This window comes from Podarcis gaigeae (genome assembly GCF_964106915.1).
Source record: "Podarcis gaigeae genome assembly, chromosome: 4".
In the NCBI taxonomy this organism is placed as follows: Eukaryota; Metazoa; Chordata; class Lepidosauria; order Squamata; family Lacertidae; genus Podarcis; species Podarcis gaigeae.
The window spans coordinates 107,898,643-107,915,644 of record NC_139677.1 but is presented as its reverse complement, the minus strand read 5'-3'; the positions used below and the strand labels follow the sequence as shown (position 1 = coordinate 107,915,644).

At 42.4% G+C, this 17,002-nt stretch overlaps 2 protein-coding genes across 7 annotated transcripts in view; both read left to right on the top strand.

Moving 5' to 3' along the window:
- Positions 1-16,259, top strand: part of LOC310843307 (uncharacterized protein) — a 154,944-nt gene extending 138,685 nt beyond the window's left edge. For 5 of the 6 annotated variants that reach the window (XM_083736439.1, XM_083736442.1, XM_083736438.1 and 2 more), the window contains exons 3-6: positions 93-174; positions 453-535; positions 3,195-3,321; positions 14,382-16,259. In XM_083736439.1, coding sequence (XP_083592565.1) covers positions 93-174; positions 453-535; positions 3,195-3,321; positions 14,382-15,892 — 1,803 coding nt within the window. In that variant the 3' untranslated portion in view covers positions 15,893-16,259. The remainder of the gene's footprint in view (positions 1-92; positions 175-452; positions 536-3,194; positions 3,322-14,381) is intronic. The other variant, XM_083736441.1, reaches the window with a different exon arrangement.
- The window catches only part of LOC310843479 (uncharacterized protein), a 47,854-nt gene that overhangs the window by 15,081 nt on the left and 15,771 nt on the right, over positions 1-17,002 (top strand). The window lies entirely within an intron of this gene.

Genomic DNA, 17,002 nt, shown 5'->3' with positions numbered 1-17,002 from the left:
ATCTAACACCCTTAAAGATTCTGTCTTTGTCATTCTCTTTCTAACATTTCTCACCATTCATTCTCTGTTTGGAATCCTTGTTGCTCTTTCAGAAAAGGGATCGTTTTGCAGAAATGGACCTGGATTCCTGTGAGGCAGAGAGGCCTCCGTTGGACACCAGAGAGAGGCCACTGGGTAAGGAGGAAGGTGGCTTTTCTCTGTTTGGTCTCGTTCTGTTGGTTTTCCAACTCATCTGAGGGTTCTTTTTTTTGGGGGGGGGGAACAGTTGGGAACAAGGGTCCAAAGGAAGGGAGAAATAGTTTTGCACAACTAACATGAAATGGGCACAAATGTCCAAATGCGCTCAGCAGGAAAGGCTTTCTGAAAGGCCCATCTGTAGTTAGAGATGCCCTGTTTCACCTGTGAGAGAAGTAGGCACTCCTGGCATTCTGCTTATCTTTTTTCTCTTGCAGGTGATAGAATGATGCCGGCAAAACCTCCTGGTTCATCTTTTCATGGGGGCAGAAGGGAAACAGCGGCTGTGGAACCAGATCAGGTCAGGGGAAGCTGCCTTGTGGGGCCAGAGGCCGAGGGATGGAGCAATGTCATGGACTGGTTGGGCACAGAGGAATGGTGGGAGGAAGCAGCCAGGGAACCAGGAAAGGAGACATCTCAGACCCCACGGAGTGGAGGTGGAGGAAGGATGAGTGGTCAGAGGGGCAAGAGGGAGAAGCCTGGGAAGAGGAGGTGTTAGAAGCTGAAGGGGAAACAGGGCTTAGTGAGCTGGGAGACTCTGTGGAAGAATGCAGTGCAGAATCGGAGGCAGAAGAGGAAGGAGACGAGTGGGAGGAGGGAGGATGAGAGGCTGAGGTGAGTCAGGAGAAGGAGGAGCCACCGGGGGCTCCCTCTCCTTCTGCCAGAAGCCACCCTCCGTGCTTGTCTCTCGGAGCCAGGAGATGTCTGACAATGGAGGAGCAAAGGCAGGCTGCACACTGGCGCACTGTTGGATTGCTTGCCAGAAACCCCGGGGGGGGGGGGGGCTTGGAAAGCTGTGGGGAGTTGGGGGCCTTCACTCTTGGCAACTGCTTTTGTGGAGGAAGACACTGTCTTAAAATTCTACTCAATATTGATCCTGAGCAGAACTACAATGTATAGTTAGCAGAGTGAAATCTTAAAGATGTTCCAGGATCCCCCAAAATAGACCCGAGGCAATTGTATTTCATCCAGCAGAGCTTTACTGCTACTGAAGGCAAATGAGCATAATGGTCCCACATCCAAAACGTTCAGGATTGGCCCTGTTCATAAGAAATCCAGTTGCAGCAGACTTAACTGAAATTTCCCACAACTTATAATAAGTTTAAACCTTAAGACTCAGCATACTATGTACAGAACACCAGAAGGAAGGGAGAGAGAGAGAGAGAGAGAGAGAGAGAGAGAGAGAGAGAGAAAGAGAAAGAGAAAGTGAAACCCAGTCTCCTTCTGGCCTCTTCTTATAGTCAGCATGACCTTGACAGAAGAGATGACAGAGACACTTTAACCCAGCTGTACTCAGCTTCTCTGAAGGAATAACCCAAACATCAGGAACCTTCTGCTTGTTTCTTTTACGCAGAGAAGCTTCCGGAACCCTCTTGAATTAATTAGTATTGTTGTTTTTGTTTAGGCGTTTAGTCATATCCGACTCTTCGTAACCCCCTGGACCAGAGCATGCCAGGCCCTCCTGTCTTCCACTGCCTCCCGCAGTTTGGTCAAACTCATGCTTGTAGCTTCGAGAACACTGTCCCACCATTTCGTCCTCTGTCGTCCCCTTCTCCTTGTGCCCTCCATCTTTCCCAACATCAGGGTCTTTTCCAGGGAGTCTTCTCTTCTCATGAGGTAGCCAAAGTCTTGGAGCCTCAGCTTCAGGATCCGTCCTTCCAGTGAGCACTCAGGGCTGATTTCCTTCCGAATGGAGAGGTTTGACCTTCTTGCAGTCCATGGGACTCTCAAGAGTCTCCTCCAGCACCAGAATTCAAAAGCATCCGTTCTTTGGCGATCAGCCTTCTTTATGGCTCAGCTCTCACTTCTATACATCACTACTGGGAAAATCATAGGTTTAACTATACGGACCTTTGTTGGTAAGGTGATGTCTCTGCTTTTTAAGTGCTGTCTAGGTTTCTCATTGCTTTTTTCCGAAGAAGCAGGCGCCTTTTAATTTTGTGACTGCTGTCACCCTCTGCAGTGATCATGGAGCCCAAGAAAGTAAAATCTCTCACTGCCTCCATTTCTTCCCCTTCTATTTGCCAGGAGGTGACGGGCCCAGTGGCCATGATCTTTGTTTTTTGATGTTGAGCTTCAAACCATATTTTGCACTCTCCTCTTTCACCCTCATTAAAAGGTTCTTTAATTCCTCCTCACTTTCTGCCATCAATGTTTTGTCATCTGCATATCTGAGATTGTTGATATTTCTTCCGGCAATCTTAATTCTGGCTAGGGATTCATCCAGTCCAGCCTTTCGCATGATGAATTCTGCATATAAGTTAAATAAGCAGGGAGACAATATACAGCCTTGTCGTACTCCTTTATAGGAAATATCAATATCAGATCCATACTTTCTGCACTAAGAAATGCAAAGTGACAGACCCTCCGGGAATGAGCTGCTCATTATGACTGAAACTCAGCCAAGTCTGTGAATATCGTGTTCTTGCTGATAAAGAGTTAACTCCAGCTGTGAACTGTGGAATTTCCTGCCCATATAACTCTGTGACACCAGCCTTCTGAATATCGCCTGTAGGATTCATCTGTAGTTGTAATTTTCATGGAATCCTAGAGTTGAAAGGGACCAAAAGGGTCATCAAGTCCCACCCCCTGCATTGCAGGAGTCTCAGCTAGATCCTCCAAGACAGATGGCCATCCAGACTAGGCTTCTTGTATTATTAGAAGTATGGAAAAAATGGACAAGGGGAAGGATGATTTGTTAAGAGATGTAAAGGCAATATAAAGTTAAGAAATGCATAAGAAGTGGTGAAAATGGTGGATCATCAGCGGTGCTGATGGAAGTCCAAAAAGATTGTATAAGTGATAAATTTTGTGGTACATTGTATAATTTATTAGTTAAAATTAAAATATATATATAAAAAGAAATAGCACAGCAATTTAGAGGAAGGAAACCACAGAGCATTGTGTAGCAGATCATATTTCTGCTGTCTAAGAGGAGGACATTTCCCTTTTTCTTTTAGGGTCCAGTGTGCTTTGAAGATGTTGGTGTTCATTTCACGGACGAGGAGTGGGCGTTGCTGGATCCTGACCAGAGAGCTCTGCATAAGGACGTCATGGAGGAGAATCGTGGGATCGTGGCCTCTCTTGGTAAGGCTCCCTGTGGGATCGTCCTATCTGCCTGGAAATTCAAAAAATACCTCTATGAGACGAACCTCATATATTTTCACAGAGCTCAACAGCGCCCCCTACTGTTGGAAAAACGCCCAGGAAGGCCACCACCTTCCCAAGACACTGGGGTGTCTCTCCGGTGGTCTCTCTCTGGCTGTAAATCTTCCTCAGTCCAGAGAGACCAGTGATAAGCGACCCCTCCCTCCTGAGAGGAGTATGCTCGTCTTCTGGCATCTCATTGCAGAAGAAAAAGACAATCAGTAGCTATAAACTACTTTATTTACAGTCCATATATACAGAGAACCCACCAGCATGTCCACTCTCTCTCTCAGCAGCAGTACAGAACAACATCTCACACAGAAGTGAAAGTGACTTCTATCGCAGTACTCAACAGTACTGAGACTTCCTGTCTCACGCTCTCAGACACTCACATGATATAAACAACCATAGTGCTACTTGCTGACCAGCTGGTGAGATAAAGATCCTAACACCTACAACACCTGGGACCTAACACCCCCACAATAAACAGTAAATTACAGTTCTTTTCTGAGAACCATCTTCCTCCAGTTCTGCCTCTTTATACCACGGTTGGGCTGGTCTGAACTGCCCAGGCATCTGAAATGTCAGCTTCAGAATTGTTAGGAGAGATAAGTAGCTTCTGTCAGGTTTTCTGTTTTTGTTTTCTTGGGTTGACCCAAGAGACACATGACATTGGCAATGGAGGGGATGCCATGACCGGGCCAAACAAAATCCTTCCCAGAGAAGAGCCAGGCTTATTGAATCTCAGGTAGTAGTAGCAGTGATAATAATAGTAGTAATTTTTATTTATCCCCTGCCCATCTGGCTGGGTTGCCCCAGCCACTCTGGGTGGCTTCCAACACATACATACACATGAAACATTAATAATAACCATCTGATCCCATATAAAAAATACATTAACTTTAAATGAACAGCTAGTGGCTAAAATCGTGGAAACTTTTTTAAAATTGTGTTTTCGAGGTTTGATGGCTCATAGCACCACTTTTTTTCGGAGTGATACCATAGGAAAGATAATTTGATGAAGAATGCAATGCAATAACTTTTATGAAGGAGTATTTATTAGAACAGCAGTCATAAAAAAGAAATGTGAAACACATAGAAAAAGGGAGATATACAGAAATTCTCACCATGTCATTTAATACTGACTTCGGTAACCCTTAGCTTTAATTACGGCCTTGCAACGTCTTCCCATGGAGTGAAGCAAGTTTTTTAGTTCTGCAGCTGTGATAATGTGAAACCAAGATGGAATTAATAATAATAATAATAATAATAATAATAATAATAATAATAATAATAATAATAATAAATTTTATTTATACCCTGGCCTCCATAGCCAAGACCAGGCTCAGGGTGGCTAACAACCAGTAATAAAAACAAAACAAAAAAAATTCCTTCCAGTAGCACCTTAAAGACCAACTAAGTTAGTTCTTGGTATGAGCTTTCGTGTGCATGCACACTTCTTCAGATACACGAAAGCTCATACCAAGAACTAACTTAGTTGGTCTTTAAGGTGCTACTGGAAGGAATTTTTTTTGTTTTGACTATGGCAGACCAACACGGCTACATATCTGTAATAAAAACAAGCTGATTATAAAACAATTTAAAAGATTAAGATACAACATTAAAACATTAGGATGCAGCCTCTTCACAGGAGGAGAAAGGAAAAAGAAAGAGGGGGAGGGAATCAAACTGATTCTAAGCCAAAGGCCAGTTGGAACAACTCTGTCTTACAGGCCCTGCGGAAAGAAATCAGATCCTGCAGGGCCCTGGTCTCATGAGACAGAGCGTTCCACCAGGCCGGAGCCAGTACTGAAAAGGCCCTGGCTCTGGTTGAGACTAATCTAACTTCCTTAGGGCCCAGGACCTCTAGGGTTCTGCTATATATGGACCTTAAGGTTCCCCATGGGGCATACCAGGAGAGGCGGTCCCATAGGTACGAGGGTCCTAGGCCATGAAGGGCTTGAAAGGTCAAAAGCAGCACCTTAAGTCTGACCCTGTACTCCACCGGGAGCCAGTGCAACTGGAAAAGCACTGGGTGAATATGCTCCCATGGCAGGGACCCCGTGAGGAGCCTCGCTGCAACATTCTGCACCCGCTGGAGTTTCTGGGACAGCTTCAAGGGCAGCCCCGCATAGAGCGAATTACAGTAGTCAAGCCTGGGGGTGACTATCGCATGGATCACTGTGGCCAGGTCGGGGCGGGAGAGGTAAGGGACCAACTGCTTGATGCGGCGAAGGTGGGAAAATGTCGCCTAGGCCTGTTGTTGTAACCTGCGCCTCCATGGAAAGGGAGGCGTCAAGGATTACACCCAAACTCTTAACGGAAGGCAGTGGCAAGAGAAGGGAGTTGGTCCCTCATCCCCTCATTTCGCTTGGGCTATTCCCAGGCCATTCCAGCAGTGGAATATGATTTCACATTCAGGCTCAAGTATTTGATTTATGTATTTGGGGGCATTGACGTTCCCATTAATGACACAAATTCTGCCCACACCTTTTGCTGTCATACAACCCCAGATCATCACACTGTCTGGGTGTTTCACGGTCGGTGTAATGCAAGTAGGATGTAAATCTTCTCCGATTCTCCTCCTCGCATATTTCATGCCCTCACTACCAAGCAAGGAGATTGGGGTCTCATCACTCCAAATAACACTGTCCCGTTGTTCCACTGTCCAGTTACCATGGGTTTAAGCCCAGTTTAATCTTTTCCACCTTGGCTTGAGAGATAATGGCTTTTCCCTTGGAATTCTAGCATTTAGACCAGTCCTTGCACTCAACTTCACCTTCCATTGCCCCATGTCATCTTGTAAACACCCAGATGATTTTCTTCTGTCATGCAGGCACAGTCTCTCCATTCTTTGATCATCACTTGCTGTTGTGCACCTTTTCCTGCCTTTACCAGTCTGATTTTGTAGTGACTGAATCTCCTTATGTTGTTGTTTAGTCGTGTCCACTTCTTCATGACCCCCTGGACCCGAGCACACCAGGCCCTCCTGTCTTCCACTGCCTCCCGCAGTTTGCTGAGACTCATGTCTGTAGCCTCGAGAACACTGTCCAACCATCTCGTCCTCTGACGTCCCCTTCTCCTTGTGCCCTCCATTTTCCCCAACATCAGGGTCTTTTCCAGGGAGTCTTCTCTTCTCATGAGGTGGGCAAAGCATTGGAGCCTCAGCTTCAGGATCTGTCCTTCCAGTGAGCACTCAGGGCTGATTTCCTTCGGAATGGAGAGGTTTGATCTTGCAGTCCATGGGAGTCTCCTGATTGAACTCAGAGTCCTTGATCAGGGAACAATATATAAAGGACAATTAAGCAAGATATGATAAAGGGATTCTATTGATTTGTTGTCACATGCGCATAAAACAGAGGTTTTACCGTTAGAAAATCTATTGCTCAGCACATTTGAGGGGAACACATTAAATCTGGCTCTAACAAAAGCGAATCTATGCGACGCAACCGATAAGGTAGACAGATATCGAGGTATCTGGGACGTAAATGTAATGCCCTGATTTATCGGGGAACATGTACCTCCACCTGTAGTAAGATTTTGTTGCTAATCAACCTCCTCCAATCTTTGTTTGATGACCTTTTTAGCTGTAATTAGATCTAAATTTAGTATATCGGAAGGAGAGATTCCATAAGACAACAGTTTGGAATGGATTTTTGTTGCCCATGGGCTGGTGAATTCATCTCTCCAAAGGCACTGAATAAGATCGTAATTTGGCAATTTATGCCAAAGGGACAGCCAGTAATTAAAGGCATGTCTCCACATCAGGATCTCTAAGGAGGGGGTCTTAGGTTCTAAGCGAATAGCCGAGTTGCTTACACAGGAGGGTAGTTTCAAAAGGCGTCTGAGAAAAAGATTTTGCAATGTCACCAGAGGCAAGAGGTTTACAAAGGCGCCCCATAAAGGGACCGCATAGGCCATAGTTGCAACCACTTTTGCACTATAAACTTTTAAGGCGGATGGAACATGCATAGTCCCCTCTGTAAAGAAAAAGCGTAATAGAGCGTAGATAAGGGCTTTGCCCTTATTTTGTAAGTATGTGATATGCGCTTTCCATCCCATATTATACTGGAAGTAAATTCCTAGATATTGAAATTTGTAGATTTGTTCAATTGGCTTCCCCTCGAGTTCCCACCTATACAATTTACGACTCCTGGAAAAAAATTAGGACTTTAGATTTGGAATGGTAAATAGTAAGTAAATTTGTTTGGCAATATAACGCGAAAATCTTAAAGGCCCTCCTCAAACCGATTCTTGAATATGAGAGGATCACCGCATCGTCAGCGTACAATAGTAATGGGCAGCGATAGTCTGCAAGCCTGGGTGCATGAATGGTGGTTTGGGCCTCAACTACGGGAGTTCTCATTTCACTAATATAGAGGTTAAAGAGATAGGGGGCAAGGATGCACCCTTGTCGTGCCCCCTTATTTATTGGTGCAGAGTTTGTGAGATCGCCCTCAGGTGTTAACCTCACCCTAGCGGCTGATTTGGTCTAAACCCGGCCTGTTCATGGCCTATCAGATTGGAATCTTCGGCCCATTGGGTTAGTCTGGTTAGCAGGAAGCGAGTATAGATTTTTCCGATGATTGATAATAAACTGATATTACGATAGTTTCCTGGGTCCTCTGGTGGTCCTTTTTTATATATAGGAATTATGATGGACTCCTTCCATGATCTAGGTATCTGGCCTGTGGCATTAATTGCATCAAAGAGTTTTGCAAGAATTTTGGCCCACCATGCTGGGTGTTGTTTAATAGCTTCCGCCGGGATCAGATCGGGCCCTGGGGCTTTATCAGTTTTCAGTTTAGCAATTAAATCAACTATTTCCTCCGGGTCAGTATCTGGCCATATGGGCAAGTGACATGAAAGAGTATCAGAATGAATGTTAGAGATAACTGTCTGGGAGAAATATTTTCTTAGAAATTGTTCCCATGTCGGAGCTGGTATAACCGTCAATGGGTATTTCCTCAATCTTTTGTTGATTAAATTCCAAAAACCACGAGAGCTGCGAAGCCTAGAGGCAGCAATCAGCGCTTGCCAACGTCTTAGCTGCCACTCGTGCTTGGCTGACTTCTGTGCCTGTTTGTAAGCAATTTTGGCCTGCAAGTACTCTGGGGGAAGAGTTTCAGCTCCAGAAGATTTATATCTGTTGTAGATACAACAGAGAGAGAGTCTAGCTTGCTTACATTTGGAATCAAACCAAGGTGCACCGAACCTGGGTTGATCTCGGTTAACCAGGTGAGTCGGCATCGTAAAGAAGCTAGTTAAATCTACAGAGAGGTGGGAGAACCACTCCAATATCCTATTTGGTTCAGACAACTCCGCCAATGAAACAATAAGGGGTTCGGAGATATTCCTCTGGAAGAATTCTGCGTATTTTTGGGCCTGTTTCATAGACCATTTAATGCTTCTTACTTGAGCTGCGGCATTTAAACCTACATGAATTGGGTGTGAACCGCTAACCGGGTGCCAGTCAAGCGTTAGTTTGGCCGCTAGAGGTAGGTGGTCACTGGATTGTACATTGTCTACTTTAAAATAAAAGAAGTTTGAGAATAGGTCTTCTGAAACTAGAAGGTAGTCTAGGACACTATTTGATGTTGTGCCCAAATGAGTGAATTCTCCTGGCACGTCCGGAGGGCAATTGCCATTCAAAATGTTCCAATTCATACGAATGGCCAATTGATAAAGAAGGACTCCCGCCTCATTCACTCTGATGTCCTTAGATCTTCTTGATGTAAAAGAGATTAAATCAGATTTGGGGTAGGGGGGAGGTACCCACCACTTGGCCTTGATTATCCCATCCCAATTGGCGGCTGTACGTGCATTAAAGTCACCACCCATTATCGATGGAATATTAGGGTACATAACATAGCGTGCCAATAAATGATCTTCCAGAGAATCCCATCTATAATGGAGGTCTGAAAGAAGACCACCTGGAGGAAGATAAACATTGGTGATTAATAGGGAGAATTTTTCGCTTGAAATCAGACCTGTAAAGGCAAAAGGAGGAAAAGTCTGAACTAGTGAGAGTTTAGCGCTCATTTTAAGCGATATGGCGATTGCAAGACCACCTCTGGACCGGCCACCTTTTTGGGCTCCTTTGCAACTTGGGGGAGCACAAATGGTGCCCGCCGAGTCCCCACGTTGGCAGGCTTCCTCCGCCTGAGATTTTTAAAGGGTCCCCGCTTTGCCGCAGCGGTGAGACCCAATCCCGCGGAGCTAATCCCTCCGAAGCTCAGAGGGAATCCGCCATTAATCGTTGGCAATGACCTGATTTTTAAATGCTTTATGTGCTTTGACCTTATCATACCACAAATATGCATGCCACCCAAATACATTATTAAAACCTTCTAAATCCAAAATGGCTGTGTTTTCAAGAAGCAGCCATTCTCTCAGCCAGCAAGATGTAGCTGATTCATAATAAAGTTTGAGGTCTGGCAGGGCAAATCCACCTCTTTCTGTTGCATCCGTTAGTATTTTAAGTTTTATTCTGGGCTTCTTGCCCTGCCAGACAAATTTAGAAATATCTCTCTGCCACTTCTTGAAACAGTCCCTTTTATCCAAAATTTGCAAAGTTTGAAACAAAAACAACATTCTTGGCAATACATTCATTTTTATCGCAGCAATACGGCCTAGCAATGAAAGCTTCAAATTTGTAAATCTTTTTTCACTTCCGTCCAGCATTTTTCATAGTTATATTTAAATAAATTCACATTCTTAGCAGTCATATTAACCCCCAGGTATTTCACTTTCTTAACCAAAGTTAAACCTGTCTCCCTCTGAAACCTCTCTCTCTCAATCACTGTTAGATTTTTCTCTAAAACCTTGGTTTTTAACTTATTCAACTTAAATCCTGCAGCTTGACCAAATTCTTGAATGAGTTCCAATACTCTTTTAGTACTAGATTCTGGCTCCTGTAATGTCAATACTAAGTCATCTGCAAATGCTTTCAATTTGTACTGTTTGGCTCCGACTTAACCAATTGGTCCCTTCTAATCATATTTAACAGGACCTCCAGGACCGATATAAAAAGAAATGGGGAAATTGGGCAACCTTGTCGTGTCCCTTTCTCTATCTTAAATTCCTCTGTCACCACATTGTTAACAATTAGTTTAGCCTTTTGTTCAGAGTATATTGCACTTATACCATTTCCAAAACCTTGACCAACCCCCATCCCCTGTAGGTTCTTCATAAAACTCCAGGAAATATTGTCAAAGGCTTTCTCCGCGTCCACAAATATCAAAACAGCCTTGGTGTTAATATTCACTTGTAATTTCTCTAAAATGTTAATTATGTTTCTCGTATTATCAGACAAGTGTCTGCCCAGGAGAAAGCCTGCTTGATCTTTATGTATCTCTTCCACTAGTACTTTTTTTAATCTTTTAGCCAAAATATCTGCGAAAATTTTATAATCCACATTAAGCAGATATGGGGCGGTAATTCTTAAGCTGTGTCTTCTCAGACTCAGTTTTCGGTATAAGTGTAATGTAAGCTTCCTTCCACGACTCTGGTGCTTTTTTCCCTTCCAAAATTTCATTGCAAACTTCCTTTAGTGGTTGTATTATCCAACTTTTCAAAGATCTATAGTATCTTGAAGTTAAGCCGTCCGGCCCTGGAGATTTACCCAGTTGCATATTCTGGATGGCACCTTCTACCTCCTGTTCAGTTATTTTATAATTCAACATTAGCTTGTTTTCTTGAGAGATTTTTTGTAGTCCATTTATTTTCAAAAATCGATCTATGTCAATTTCTTTCTGTGGCCCTTGTGTATATAGTTGCTTAAAGTACCTCTGGAAACAATTTCTAATCTCCACTGGGTTCTGTATATTCTTTCCTTCCACTTCCAAATTTGTAATAGTGTTGAGTTTTTGTCTTTTTTTATTTGCCAGGCCAGCAATTTCCCACATTTATTAGCCGACTCAAATGTCTTTTGTCTCATCTGTTTAATTTTCCATTCTATTTCCTGGTTCATCATTTTTATATATTGTACTTGAAATAACTTTATTTCTCTCAAAATCTCTTGCAACTTTGGTTTTGCTCTCAGTTTCTTCTCACCTTCCTTTATTTTCTCCAAAATTTTGTCTTTCTTCTCGTTTTGAGTTCTCTTCTTTATTGCATTCTGTTGTATCAGGAACCCTCTCATGACCGCTTTACTTGCATCCCAGATTACTCTTTTTTCAACAGTAGTATTCATATTCATCTCAAAATAGTCTCTCAAGGTTTTTTGGGCCTTCTTAATCACTTCTTCGTCCCTAAACAAGGTGTCATTCATCCTCCATCTGAAAGAGCCAATTGGTGTTAGTTTCATCTCCATCTTTACAGCCTTATGGTTGGAGCAAGTTTTAGGGCAAATTTCCACTTTTCTTTATTTTAATTTTTATAAATATTTATTAAGTTTTTTACAATATTACAAAATGAAAAAGAAAAAATACAAAATACAAAATAAAAATAGTTAAAAACAATTCAATCTTTTCATCACTTATCTTTCATTTACTTGTTTCCCGGACCTCCTCATACCTCCCTTTTTTCTATTCCAGTTCAATTTATTAGTTCAGCAATTCCTTTCCCTCCTTATTTTATCCTGATCTTTAATCTTAAATTATTATAGCATTAAATTTTTGCCTATTAAAAAACCATTTTTTTCATATTCTTTTATACCATTACAGCTAGAAACCACTTAATTTCAATCCAACATCATTCTAACATTCATTGATTTTGCAATATTTCTGTAAATAGTCTTTAAATTTCTTCCAGTCTTCTTCCACCGACTCTTCTCCCTGGTCTCGGATTCTACCAGTCATTTCCGCCAACAAATTTCCACTTTTCTTGTCTTTGGAGCCAGTCCTCTAGTTACCCAAATTTGTCAATTCTTGTCCGTGTCATTTTGGCTTCAGAGAAAAAAAGTTCCCTCTCTACCCAAGGGGTTCTTTGTTCTCCAAATATCAACTAAATCCAAATTGTCAGTCATCTCAAAAAAAAGTTATTGGTAGTCTGCCATCCTTAGTGACTACCTGACTCTGTGCCTTGTCCATGTTTGTAGATACCACTCCATTCATATCCCCCATCATGATCACATTGTAATCCAAATAGTCTATCAAAGTCTCATGCAACTTTAAAAAAAAATCTGAATTCCCCTCATTTGGTGCATAAACTCCTACTATCAAGAGCTTCTCTCCTTGTAGTTGAATTTCAATAGCCACAAATCTTCCTTGGTCATCTTTAAATATAAATTTTGGTGATAGGCTCTCCTTTGCATAGATCACTACTCTTTTTTTGACTTTGTCCGATGAAATAAACTCTTGACCCAGTCTTTTATTGATTAATACTTTTCTGTGTAACCTAATCACATGTGTTTCCTGTAGACAGATCAAGTCCAATTGTTCCTTTTTTAATAAATGAAAGACTCTTTTCCTTTTCTGAGGGGAGTTAAGACCATTAGTATTCCAGCTCTCTTGGACTTCCGGGGTGGCGCCACCAGCAATGGCGGACTCCCTCTGAACTGGAGGGAATAGCTCCGCGGGAAACGGGTCTTTTTCCGCTACGGCGAAGCGGGGACCCTTCAAAAATCACAGGCGGACGAAGCCTGTGATCATGGAACTCGGCGGGCACCTTTAGCGCCCCCCCAACTCGCTAAGGAACCCATAAACGGGCTCTGAAGTGAAGAGGGGGAAGCGGCGCTGTGCTGAGAGTCAACCGCTACTTCCGTGGAGAGAAGCCGCACAGCCGTTGCCGGAGAGCACTGCCTTTTTCCTGGGACAATTTGGACTTTAAAACAATAACCAGTGAGTAGTATGGAAATTGGTTTTCTAAAATATTAATAAATTCGGCTGATCGGGGAAGGTCCAACCAGGAAGTCTGCCTCCCCTTTCTTCTTTATAAAAAATGAATATTTATTGAATTTTATAACAAATAAAAATATCTCAATCATCATGTTATATACAAATGTTCTCCCTCCCGTCCTCCGGACTTCCCTCAACTCCCCCTCTACTGAGTTATTTAGTTTTATTTATTGTGTCCTGCTTTATGTAAAAGTAAATTCCCTTATCATTTTGCTAAAATTTCTGTTACTATAATAAAGTTGTGAATGTTTATTCAGACCCTGCCAGTTTCTGCAAATAACCTGTAAATGGTTCCCAAACTCTTTTAAAATCCTTTTTGTCCTTCTCTCGTAGTTTATCTGTTAGCTTAGCCTATTCTGCATAATTCATCAGTTTTTCTTACCATTGTTCTTTTGATGGTATTTCTTCCATCTTCCAATTTTGTAGTCAATATATTTGCCGCTGTTGTAGCATACATAAATAATGTCCATTTTTCTTTTGGCAGCTCTTGATTTGAGATACCTAACAGAAAGGCTTCAGGATGTTTACCAAAGCTCATTTTAAACATTTTTTTCAGTTCATTATATATCATTTCCCAATATTTTTAATGCATTTGCATTCCCACCACATATGATAAAATGTTCCTTCCTTTTCTTGACATCTCCAGCATTTCTTATTTTCTTTCTTAAACATCTTTGCCATTTTCACTGGTGTGATATACCATCTATACATCATTTTCATGTAATTCTCTCTTAATAATATACAATCTGTAAATTTTATATCAACTTTCCACAGTATAACATAACACACTGACAAAAGTCAAGCTAAGCAAGTTGTGCTTCCTTTTTCTGGTTATTCCGCTATGACTTTTGATAGAATACAGATAATTACATCCTTCATTAAATTATCTTTCCATTGATACATAATTTTGTGGTATTACTCTAAACGAAGTCGTGTTACGAGCCATCAAACATCTGAAATATACTTTTTTCCCAAAAGGCTTCCACAATTTTGGCCACTACTGTATATCAAACAAATCAACATTCAACAATCCATTAGAATATATGAATAAAAATGTTGGTTAATGACAACCAACAAAGGCAATGAACAAAGGCCCAATTCCTTTCACTTCTTCTTGATTTGTTCCTGAGGCTCTAATCCCTTTTTTTGTCTCCATTGTAGATTTTGATAAATTGGAAAACAAGAACAAGGATGAACATGACAAAACCCCCAGAGAGGAGAAGCCATGCAAAATTTTGGAGTATGGAGCGAGCTGCAGTCAGAGCTCCCATTCCACTTCCCAACAAAGAATTCTCATTGGAAAGAAACCCTATCAGTGCATGGAATGTGGAAAGAGCTTCAGTCAGAACTCCAATCTCACTAAGCATCAGAAAATTCATACAGGGGAGAAACTCTATCAGTGCGTGGAATGTGGAAAGACCTTCAGTCAGAGAGGCCATCTCACTAAGCATCAGAAAATCCATACCGGGCAGAAACCCTATCAGTGCATGGAATGTGGAAAGAGTTTCAGTCAGAGTTCCCATCTCACTTCCCATCAGAGAATTCATTCAGGAGAGAAACCCTATCAGTGTGTGGAATGCGGAAAGAGCTTCAATCACAGTTCTGCTTTCACTAGGCATCAGAGAATTCATACAGGGGAGAAACCCTATCAGTGTATGGAATGTGGAAAGAGCTTCAGTCGGAGTTCCCAGCTCAGTTACCATCAGAGAAGTCATACAGGGGAGAAACCCTATCAGTGTGTGGAATGTGGAAAGTGCTTCAGTCAGAACTCCAATCTAAATTCCCATCAAAGAATTCATACAGAGGAGAAACCCTATCAGTGCATGGAATGTGGAAAGACCTTCAGTCAGAGAAGCCATCTAACTTCCCATCAGAGAATTCATACAGGGGAGAAACCCTATCAGTGCAGGGAATGTGGAAAGAGCTTCAGCGACAGCTCCTCTCTCACTTCCCATCAGAGAATTCATTCAGGAGAGAAACCCTATCAGTGTGTGGAATGTGGAAAGAGCTTCAGTACGAGCTCCTATCTCACTTCCCATCAGAGAATTCATACAGGGGAGAAACCCTATCAGTGCATGGAATGTGGAAAGAGCTTCAGTACGAGCTCCTATCTCACTTCCCATCAGAGAATTCATACTGGGGAGAAACCCTATCAGTGCATGGAATGTGGAAAGAGCTTCAGTGAGAGCTCCCATCTTACTAAGCATCAGAGAATTCATACAGGGGAGAAACCCTATCAGTGTGTGGAATGCGGAAAGAGCTTCAATCACAGCTCTGCTGTCACTAAGCATCAGATAATTCATACAGGGGAGAAACCCTATCAGTGTGTGGAATGTGGAAAGAGCTTCAGTCGTAAGAGTGATCTCACTTCCCATCGAAGAATTCATACAGGGGAGAAACCCTATCAGTGTGTGGAATGTGGAAAGAGCTTCACTGATAGCTCCCATCTCACTTCCCATCAAAGAATTCATACAGGGGAGAAACCCTATCAGTGCATGGAATGTGGAAAGAGCTTCAGTCAGAGCTCCAATCTCAATTCCCATCAGAGAATTCATACTGGGGAGAAACCCTATCAGTGTGTGGAATGTGGAAAGAGCTTCAGTCACAGCCACAATCTCAGTTCCCATCAAAGAATTCATGCAACGGTTGGAAAAACCATTATCCAGCTTTAGGAGCCAGGCAAATCCGCACCTTGTTAACCAGGCCTTTGCCTAATTGACATCTAATGCCCTTTTAAAATGTGGTAGTGAGGGGGGTTACAGATGTATATTATGTGTTTTTATATTGTCTTTTTATGTTGTAACAGTCCTGAGACATGTGGGAACAGGAGTCGACTTTTAGAGGCTGAGGGGATTTTGCCCCCCAATGATATATTTGAGGGGGGCACCCCCCCCAGTTGATAGGCATTGCCATTCCAATGACCTGCATGCATCATGTGATTGTGCAAGGCAGGCCTTACCTGGCCCCCCACCAATATTTTATTCAAGTTGGCACCACTGGGTTGAGTAGTATACAAATTAAATAAATACATAAATCACCTTCCTTTGCACATGTTCCAGCTTGTCAATATCCTTATTTATTATCATTTTTAATATTTATGTGCCCTTCATCTGAAGATTTCACAACAGAAACATACAGGATGAAAGCATGGCTTTCCCAAAAACAAGTCAAGCCAGAGAAATCTCTCCTCCCCTTTTTATGGATGGAGTTACAAACTTTGTTGATCAGGGAACAGCTGTGGAAATAGTGTGTCTTGATTTCAGTAAGGCTTTTGACAAAGTCTCCAGTGATCTTTCTGTGAGGAAGCTGGAAAAATGTGGGCTGAACGAGGAAACTGTTAATGGGATTTGACTGACCAAAACCAAAGAGGAAAAAAAAATTCCTTCCAGTAGCACCTTAAAGACCAACTAAGTTAGTTCTTGGTATGAGCTTTCGTGTGCATGCACACTTCTTCAATGGCAGACCAACACGGGCAGACCAACATGGCTACATGGAGTTGGATGAAGGAACTGAGAGGATGCTCATCACATTTGCGGACGACACCAAACGGGGAGCACAGGTCAATGTGGTGGAAGGCAGAATCAGATCAAGGGCAGGAATAGTACTACTTTATTCTACCTTGGTCAGGCCCCACCTAAAATCCTGTGTTCTATTCTGGGCTTCACAATTTAAGTATCCAAAAGGTGGGGGAACACAGTCCGTATTCCTTTTATAACACGTGGCCAATGTTTACTGAATACATAAATTGTGAAGACTGTTGCCGGAATCTAACCAGCACTCGT